This window comes from Apodemus sylvaticus, chromosome 2 (genome assembly GCF_947179515.1).
Source record: "Apodemus sylvaticus chromosome 2, mApoSyl1.1, whole genome shotgun sequence".
NCBI lineage: Eukaryota > Metazoa > Chordata > Mammalia > Rodentia > Muridae > Apodemus > Apodemus sylvaticus.
The window spans coordinates 98,669,022-98,679,885 of record NC_067473.1 but is presented as its reverse complement, the minus strand read 5'-3'; the positions used below and the strand labels follow the sequence as shown (position 1 = coordinate 98,679,885).

General features: G+C 38.3%; 1 gene segment (V, D, J or C); it reads left to right on the top strand.

Annotated features, from left to right (window-relative positions):
• The first annotated feature begins 9,175 nt into the window (after nt 1-9,175).
• Nucleotides 9,176-9,981, top strand: LOC127677155 (Ig kappa chain V-III region MOPC 63-like). The segment is given in 2 exon segments: nt 9,176-9,323; nt 9,564-9,981. Coding segments are annotated over 2 exon segments (462 nt in total).
• Nucleotides 9,982-10,864: the final 883 nt, after the last annotated feature.

The window sequence follows — 10,864 nt, the reverse complement described above, 5'->3', positions numbered from 1 at the left end:
TCTCAATCACTATAGATGGAGAAACCAAGACGTTCCATGACAAAACCAAATTTACACAATAACTTTGCACAAACCCAGCCCCCTACAGAGAATAATAGGGGCAAAACACCAATATAAGGAGAGAAACTATATCCTGGAAAAAGCAGGATAATAACCTTCTTTCATCAAATCCAAAAGCAGATAACCACACAAGTATAAAATTAACATAAAATGATAGGAAGCAATAATCACTACTCTTTAATATTTCTTAACATCAATGGACTCAATTCACCAATAAAAAGACATAGACTAACAGACTGGATATGTAAACAGGACCCTACAGTTTGCAGCATACAGGAAACACACTTCAGTGTCAAAGTAAAAAAACTACCTTAGAGTAAAAGGCTGGAAGACAATTCTACAAGCAAATGGTCTCAGGAAACAAGCTGTAGTTGCCATTCTAATATCACATAAAATTGACATCCAGCCTAATGACATCAAAAGAGGCATGGAAGGACACTTCTTTCTGGTCAAAGGAAAAATCTACCAAGAAGAACTCTCAATCCTGAACATCTATGCTCCAAATGCAAGGGCACCCTCATTCATAAAAGAAACTTTACTAAAGCTCAAAGCACACATTGCACCTAGCACAATAATTGTTGGTGACTTCAACACACCACTCTCCTCAAAAGACCGATCAGGAAAACAGAAACTAAACAGGGAAACAGTGAAACTAATTGAAGATATGGACCAATTGGACTATATATATATATATATATATATATATATATATATATATATATATATATATATAGATATAGATATAGATATAGATATAGATATAGATATAGATATATAGATATAGATATAGATATAGATATAGATATAGATATAGATATAGATATAAGTTTTCATCCCAAAGCAAAAGAATATACCTTTTTCTCAGCACCTCATGATACCTGCTCCAAAATCTATCATATAATTTGTCACAAGACAGACCTCAACAAATATAAGAATATTGAAATAATCCCATGCCTCCTATCAAATCACTATGGAGTAAAAGTGGTCTTTAATAACAACAAAAGCAAAAGAAAGCCCACATACACATAGAAACTGAACAATATTCTACTCAATGATACCTTGGTCAAGGAAGAAATAAAGAAAGAAATCAAAGACTTTTTAGAATTTAATTAAAATGAAGGCAAAACATATTCAATTCTATGGGACACCATGAAAGTAGTGCTAAGAGGAAAACTCATAGCTTTGAGTGCCTCCAAAAAGAAATTGGAGAGAGCATACACTAGAATCATAATGGCACAACTGAGAGCCCTGGAGCAAAAAGAAGCTAATTCACCCAGGAGGAGAAGACAGGAAATCATCAATCTCAAGACTGAAATCAATCAAACAGAAACTAAGAGAACCATACAAAGAATCAACAAAACCATGAGCTGGCTCTTTGAAAAAAATCAACAAGATAGATAAACCCTTAGCCAGACTAACCAAAAGGAACAGAGACAGTATCCAAATTAACAAAATTAGAAATGAAAAGGGAGATATAACAAGAAAAACTGAGTAAATTCAAAAAATTATCAGATCCTACTACAAAAGCCTGTACTCAACACAACTGGAGAATCTGGAGGAAATGGACAATTTCTTAGAGAGTTACTAAATACCAAAATTAAAGCAGTATCAAATAGATCATCTAAACTGACACATAAGCCCTAAAGAAATAGGCTCATAGAAAGCCTTCCAACCAAAAAAAAGCACAGGACCAGTGCAGAATTCTGTCAGACCTTCAAAGACGATTTAACACCTATACTTTTCAAACTATTCCACAAAATAGAAACAGAAGGAACACTACCCAACTCGTTCTATGAAGCCACAACTATGCTAATACCAAAACAACACAAAGATCCAACAAAGAAAGTGCATATCAAACCAATATCCCTTAGGAATATCGATGCAAAAATACTCAATAAAATTCTTGCCCACAGAATCCAAGAACACATCAAAATGATCATCCACCATGATCAAGTAGGCTTCATCCTAGGGATGCAGGGATGGTTCAATATATGGAAATCCATCAATGCTATACACTACATAAACAAACTCAAAGAAAAAAAACCACATAATCATTTCATTAGATGCTAAAAAAGCATTTGACAAAATTCAGTGTCCTTTCATGCTAAAAGTCTTGGAAATATCAGGAATTCAAGACCTATATCTAAGCATAGTAAAAGCAATATACAGCAAACCATTAGCCAACATCAAACTAAGTGGAAAGAAACTTGAAGCAATCCCACTAAAATCAGGGACTAGACAAGGCTGTCCCCTCTCTCCATATCTTTTTAATATAGTTCTCCAAGTTCTAGCTAGAGCAATTAGACAACATAAGGAGATCAAAGGGATATAAATTGGAAAGGAAGTAGTCAAACTATCACTGTTTGCAGATGATATGATAGAATACTTAAGTGACCCAAAAAAAGTCTACCAGAGAACTCCTACAGCTGATAAACAACTCCAGAAAAGTGGCTGGTTACAAAACCAACTCAAGCAAATCAGTAGCCTTTCTATACTCAAAGGATAAGCAGACTGAGAAAGAAATTAGGGAAATGACACCCTTCACAATAGCCACAAACAGCATAAAGTATCTTGGGGTGACTCTAACCAAACAAGTGAAAGACCTATATGACAAGAACTTCAGATCTCTGAAGAATGAAATCGAAGAAGACCTCAGAAAATGGAAAAGTCTTCCATTCTTGTGCTTTGGCAGGGTTAATATGCAGGGTTATATGGCAGGGTTACAATGGCCATCTTGCCAAAAGTAATATACAGATTCACTGCAATCCCCATCAAAATCTCAACTCAGGTCTTCACAGTGTTAGAAAAATCAATTCTCAAATTCATCTGGAATAACAAACAACCCAGGATAGCTAAAACTATTCTCAGCAGTAAAAGAACTTCTGGGGGAATCAGTATCCCAGACTTCAAGCAATTCTACAGAGCAATAGCATTAAAACCTGCATGGTATTGGCACAGTGACAGGCAAGTGGATCAATGGAATAGAATTAAAGACCCAGAAATGATTCCACACACCTATGTTCACTTGATCTTCGAAAAAAAGCAGAAAACATCCAGTGGAAAATAGATAGCCTTTTCCACAAATGGTGCTGGTACAACTGGAGGTCAGCATGCAGAAGAATGTGAATTGATACATTCTTATCTCCTTGTGCTAAGCTCTACTCCAAGTGGATCAAGGACATCCACAAAAAACCAGACACGCTGAAACTAATAGAAAAGAAACTGGAGAAAACCCTTGAGGACATGGACACAGGGGAAAAGTTCTGAACAGAACACCAATACCTTATGCTCTAAGATCAAGAACTGACAAATAGGACCTCATAAAATTACAAAGTTTCTGTAAGGCAAAGGACACTGTCAAAAGGACAAAACGGCAACCAACAAATTGGGAAAATATCTTCACTAACCCTATATCCAATAGACGGATAATATCCAATATATACAAAGAACGCAAGAAGTTAGACTCCAGATTACAAAATAACCCTATTAAAAATGGGGTACAGATCTAAACAAAGAATTTTCACCTGAAGAAATTTGGATGGCCGAGAAACACCTTAAGAAATGCTTAACATCATTAGTCATTAGGGAAATGGAAATCAAAACAACCCTGAGATTTCACCTCACACCAGTCAGAATGGCTAAGGTTAAAAACTCAGGAGACAGCAGGTGTTGGAGAGGATGTGGAGAAAGAGGAACACTCCTCCACTGCTGGTAGGATTGCAACGTGGTACAACCACTATGGAAATCAGTCTGGCTGTTCCTCAGAAAACTGGACATGACACCTCTGGAGGACCCTGCTATACCTATCTGGGGCATATAACCAAAGGATTTCCTGGCATGCAATAAGTACACTTGCTCCAATTAGGTTCATAGCAGCCTTATTTATAATAGCCAGAAGCTGGAAAGAGCCCAGATGTCCCTTAATGGAGGATACAGAAAATGTGGCATATTTTCACAATGGAATACTACTCATTAATTAAAAGCAATGAATTCATGAAATTCTTAGGCAAATGGTTGGAACTGGAAAATATCATCCTAAGTGAGGCAACTCAGTCACAAAAGAATACACATGGAATGCAATCTCTAATAAGTGGATATTAATTAGCCCAGAAGCTCTGAATACCCAAGGCACAATTAGCATAACAAATGAATCTCATGAAAAAGTAAGGAGAGTGTCCTGATCCTGGAAAGGATTGATCTAGCATTGTAGGGGAGTACCAAGGCAGAGAAAAAGGAGGGAGGTGATTGGAGAATGGGTGGAGAAAAGAAGGCTTATAGGACATATGGGGAGGGGGGAACTGTGAAAAGGAAAATCATTTGGAATAAAACAAAGAATATAGAAAATTATATCTATCTATATTTATATCTATATATCTATATCTATATCTATATCTATATCTATATCTATATCTATATCTATATCTATATCTATATCTATATCCATATCCATATCCATATCCATATCCATATCCATATCCATATCCATATCCATATCCATATCCATATCCATATCTATATCTATATCTATATCTATATCTATATGTCTATCTATCTATCTATCTATCTATCTATCTATCTATCTATCTATATAAATGGATGGAACTGGAAAATATCATCCTGGGTGAGGAAACCCAATCACCAAAGAACACTCATGGTATGAACTCACTGATAAGTGGATATTAACCCAGAAGTTTGGAATACCCAAGACACATTTCACATATCAAATGATGCCCAAGAAGGAGGAAGAACAAAGTATGGATTCTTGTGTCCTTTGTAGAAAGGGGGAAAAATACCAACAGAAGGAGAGACAGAGACAAAAAGGGGAGCCAAGTCTAAGGGAAAGACCATCCAGTGACCACCCTACCCAGGGATCTATCCTATATGCAGTTACATAACCCAGACACTATTGTGAATGCCCACAAGTGCTGGCTTACCGGGGCTGGATATAGATTTCACCTGGAAGGCTCTCCTAGTGCATGAGAAATACAGAGGGGGGACACTCTCAGTCAACCACTGAACTGAGTCCAAGGTCCCCAGTGGGGAGCTAGGAAAAGGACACAAAGAGCTGAAGGGGTTCGCAGCACCACAGGAGGAACAACAATAAGATTTACCCAGTATTGCCAGAGCTCCCAGGGACAAGACTATCAACCAAAGAGTACACATGGAGTTACCCATGGCTCCAGACACATAGGCAGCAGAGGATGGTCTTGCTAAGATACCAAAAGAAGGAGAGGCCCTTGGTCCTGGAAAGACTTGATGCTGTAGTCTAGAGGAATACCAGGACAGGGAAGTTGGTGAGGGTTGATTGGGGAAGGTGAGATGGCTTATGGGATTTTCAGGGGAGGGGGGAACCAGGATAGGGGACAACATTTGAAATATAAATAAAGGATATATCTAATTAAAAATAAAGAAAACAGAAAAGGGAAAAAAAAGAAACAGAAGGAAGACTACTGTTCTATGAAGCTACAATTATACTTATACCTAAAACTAAGACCCAACAACAAGAACTTCAGACTAATTTCCCTTAGGAACATTGATGCAAAAATACTCAATAAAATTCTTGCCAGTTGAATCCAAGAACACATCAAAATGCAGAGATGCAGAGATGGTTTATCATATGGAAATCCATCAACACAATCCATTACATAAACAAACTCGAAGAAAAAACCCAGTCATCTCATTGGATGCTGAAAAAGCATTTGACAATATTCATCAGCCCTTCATGTTAAAAGTCTTGGAAAGATCAGGAATTCAAGGCCCATAGCCATAGTAAAAGCAATGTACAGCAAACCAGTAGCCAACATTGAACTAAATGGAGAGAAACTTGAAGTGATCCCAGTAAAATCAGGGACTAGACAAGGCTGATCACTCTCTCCCTATCTATTCAATATAGTACTTGAAGTTCTAGCTGGAGCAATTATAAAACAAATGAAGGTTAAAGGGATTCAAATTGGAAAGGAAGAAATAAAAATAACACTATTTTCAGATGATATGATAGTATTCTTAAGTTACCCCCAAAATTCCATCAGAGAACTCCTAAACCTGATAAACAACTTCAGCAAAGTGGCTGGATATAAAATTAACTCAAATCAGTAGCCTTCCTCTATTCAAAGGATAAACAGGCTGAGAAAGAAATTAGGGAAATGACATCGTTCACAATAGTCACAAATAATATTACATACCTTGGTGTGACTCTAACCAAGCAAGTGAAAGATTTGTATGACAAGAATTTCAGGCCTCTAAAGAAAGAAATTAAAGATGATCTCAGAAGATGTTCATGGATATAGTAAAAATGGCCATCTTGCCTAAAGCAATATACAGATTCAATGCAATCCCCATCAAAATTCCAACTCAATTCTTCATAGAGTTAGAAAGGGCAATTTGAGAACAGCCAGTGGAGCAGCGGTTGGAACACTAACCAGGTAAGTGTGTAGAAAGTACTAACCAGGAAAATTGCAGACAGCATTTGGCTTAATCATGCCTTGGCAGGCTCTGGAAAACCAAACCCTCAAAGATGTGCCCAAGTTATGTTCTGTGCCCTTGGAAATGAATCTCAATAGAAGTTAGTAGAACTGCTTTGTGTGGCTACTCACAATAAGCTTGGATCTGACCCAATCACCCAGCAGCACTTCCTGAACCTGTGCATAAGGTTTTATCATAGTTGCCCTTTTTATTAGATATATTCTTTATTGACATTTCAAATGTTATCCCCTTTTCCAGTTTCTCCCTGACCCCCACTCCCAGATAGCACCTATCCATTCTTCTCTCCCCCTACTTCTATGGTCACTGATCTCTTCATGGTACTAAAGAAAGAGAGAACATTAAAGTTGATACCTCCATGCTTGGGGGTCACTCTCCTTGAAAGCACATTGTATCCTCAGTTGAATTTGTGAACAGTTCAGATATACTCAGCCCACCAAGGCCAGGACAGTTGGTTTTCTTATGGTCATTCTTAATATTCTTTATAGAGGAGATCCTGAAGGTATTGTAAGAGTCAGGTATTGTCAGTGCTTTTCAAAATTGAGCACTTATTCCTAGCTAGTGTTAAAGAAATGGTGGTGGTGGTAGTGGGGTGCTGGAGAGATGGATTAGTGAGCAAGAGCACTGACTGCTCCTCCAAAGGTCATGAGTTCAAATCCCAGTGAGTCACACGGTGACTCACAACCATCCATAAAGTGATCTGACACCATTTTCTGGTGTCTGAAGACAGCTACAGTATATTTACATATAATAAAGAAATGATGGATTAATTTAATTTAATAAAGTTAAAAAGTTGTTTAACTTTTTCCTAGAAAAACTTTAAAAATGCAAAAAAATACCATAAGATACAGAATCAGATATCAAGAGACTATATCCAGGAGTAAGTTCATAAGTGATGCAAGGCAAAATGAGTCACTTGGTTGATTCCTGAACTCTGAAATGTATATTACGTGAAACATGGCTATGGTAAGCACCCACAGGGCTACAGAAGCAGCTTAACCTTACTGCACCCACCTAGCATGTGCAAGACCCTCACCCTACTCTCCACCCCCCCACTCCTCACCCTCACCACTACAATAAACGAATACAAAGAAGAGGGATTTTCTTTATTTTGTGTTCTATACTTGTTTAATTGAAAAATATCCTTTTGCCAAAATTGTTCATTAAAGGACAACTGTTGAACTTTGAAAAAAAACTATAGGAGGGAATTATCCGTCTTTCCTTCATCTTTCCTCTTTCCTTCTTTCCTTCTTTCTTTCTTTCTTTCTCATTCTTTCTTCTTTCCTCTTCCTCCCTTCCCTGGTTCTTCTCTTCCTCTTCTTCCTTTCTCCCTCCCTCTTCCCTCTTTCTTCCTACTCTACACATATCAATGCATCTTACTGTTCCTTCTTATCATAAGTCTTCTTATAACTTTATTTTCTTATTAAATTAAAATACTACTGTCACATCCCATCTTAAAATCTTACTAGGAAATCCATCCTGCTGACTAGTTGAACCTAGAAAAGGGCAGCACTCTGAGAATATGAACAAATACTTCTCTTCCTATATAATTATTTATCCATCTATCTCTCTATCTTACAATTTCTCTGGGAAAGAGCCAACAGTTTTGTTGATTAGCATTTATCACCATGTATTGGTCTTTTAATAATCTTGGATAATTTTAAAAACTACACAAAAGATGTATCTGGACACATCTCTGTTACAGGCTTCTTTTCTTCATTTTTGAACTACTGCATATCCTGCAGTATTATTTCTGTTCTATAAAAAGAACTTCCTCTTAATGGTTGTATTTGACGACAATGGACTGGCAGGGTCTCTCTATGGACAAAGTGCTTGTCCCCACAGTTGTGAGGACCTGGCTCACATCCCTGGTACCCAAAAAATCTAGATACAGCAGCATCATGGATTTAGAGGGCAGCCGTATTTAGAGTGATATTGTGGCAAGATGAAAGACAGAAACAAGTGAATTCCCACAAGAGCCTGGCCTAAAAAGCATTTCATGAGTAGGGGTGAACAACAGATCTTGTCTCAGATCTACACTCAAACTTGTCTTCTTATCACCACCCACATACCATGGCAAGAGAGAATGACTTCAAACATAAACAAATGTACAGACATGCAAATATACATCATACACATGGATCTAAAACATGGATCTGAAACAATAAGGTAATATGCCCAAAATTAGGTTACCTTTATTTCATTGAATAATTTCTCTATTTACTCTCAGATAATGCTTTCATTGGATATGTAAAATATTGAGGAATCAAGTTGTTCTTGAAATAATTTACATTCTCTACATACTGCATCCACAATTTTACACCCCCACCTAACACCTCAAAAGGCTAGAGGGTACTTATTTAATAGAGTAGAGTGCAAAAAGAAACCTGGGTGTGAGTGGTACACACCTTCAATCCTGGTACACACCTTCAATCTGGAGGCAGAGACAGAAGGATGTGGTCTACAGAGTGAGTTTCAGGACAACCAAGAATAAGTAGAGAAATCCTGACTCAAAAGATGTATTTAGAAGTCTCCATTAATACACATGTGATGCTCTAGTAAATTTCCTGCTGACACCAACACCCTGTGGGTGAAACAGGGGCAGGTGCCCTGTGAACAGCCGCACATACTCTGCTGAGCTGATTTGCATATGGAGTCATTATCCAAAAGCCCAGGCTCCTTTAAGGGCAGCTGCCAGGAGCCTAAGAAGCATCCTCTCTTCCAGCTCTCAGAGATGGAGACAGACACACTCCTGCTATGGGTGCTGCTGCTCTGGGTTCCAGGTGAGGATGCAGAGAAGTGTTGGGAGCAACTTCTGTGGCCATCATGACTTTCCATGCCTCGGGGCTCTTGATTATTATATTAATGCATTTGTAATTACTTTTAACTTTCCTGATTCCCTGTGATTTCCTGGTTTCTTACAATGATGGACACAGTATTCTTGAAATTTTTAAATGAAAAGGTCCTCTGCTGGGAAGGTGTTCATACAAATATAACAATAATCTGTATGTTTATCATTCCAGGCTCCATTGGTGACATTGTGCTGACACAGTCTCCAGCTTCTTTTGCTGTGTCTCTAGGGCAGAGGGCCACCATTTCCTGCAAGGCCAGCCAGAGTGTAGATAATTATGGCATAGGTTTGATGCACTGGTACCAACAGAAACCAAGACAGCCACCCAAACTCCTCATCTATGGTGCATCCAACCTAGCATCTGGGGTCCCTGCCAGGTTCAGTGGCAGTGGGTCTGGGACAGACTTCACCCTTACCATCAATCCTGTGGAGGCTGATGATGCTGCAATCTATTACTGTCAGCAAGGTAGAGAGCTTCCTCCCACAGTGCTCCAGGGCTGAACAAAAACCTCCTGGGGTTGCAGCTCACTGAGGCTCAGTCTCTCAGTTCTCTCTTACTCTCTGTCATCACAACACAGAGCTCTAGGCTTGTTTGGAAAAATATCTCAAATAATAAAACACGTTTTATAAACAAAAATGAATGTGTCTCTTTGTAATTTAATTATTTCCCAACAAAAATATGATTATCTTAGTTATTATTTATCATTTAAATTGTTATTAACACATTTATCTTTGAATAATTTTACCTTCTCCCCTCACTCCCTGCCCACATCTCTGCCTATTCCCTCCACCCTCAGAATCCACCTTTGACTTTCTAGTCATTGAAAATTCACTGTCTCTTATTTATTATTTTGAAAATAGAAAAGGATAATAAATGCAAATTATGTCACTGAAAAAGATTGTTAACCAAAGACATTTACTGTAGTGCGTGTGTGTGTGTGTGTGTGTGTATGTGTGTGTGTGTGTGTGTGTGTGTGTGTGCAAGGACAACCTGCAGAAGTTAGTTCTTTCTTTCCACCAAGTCTAGTCTGGGATTCAAACTCATGTCATCAGTTTTCTATGAACATGCTTCCTGGTACAGGACGAACAATCATGCCAGCCCGGGGTACTATTTCGTTACCTTTAATCATTTATGTTCATTTGAAATTCTGAACATGGGGAAGGGGAACAAGTGTGAGTGCTCATAGCAGTCAGAAGGGGGCATCAGATCCCAGGGAGCTGGAGGTACAGGAGGTTTTTTTTTTTCTTTGCTTACATTCCAAATGCTTTCTTCTTTCCCGGTTCCCCCCTCCCCATAAGTCCCATAAGCCCTCTTCTCTCCACCCATTTTCCAATCACCCCCTTCCCATTTCTCTTTCCTGGTACTCCCCTACAATGCTGGATCAAGTCTTTTTGAGAACCATGGCCCTCTTCTTGCTTCTTCTTGGGAATCATTTGATATGCTAATTGTGTCTTGAGTATTCAGAGCTTCTG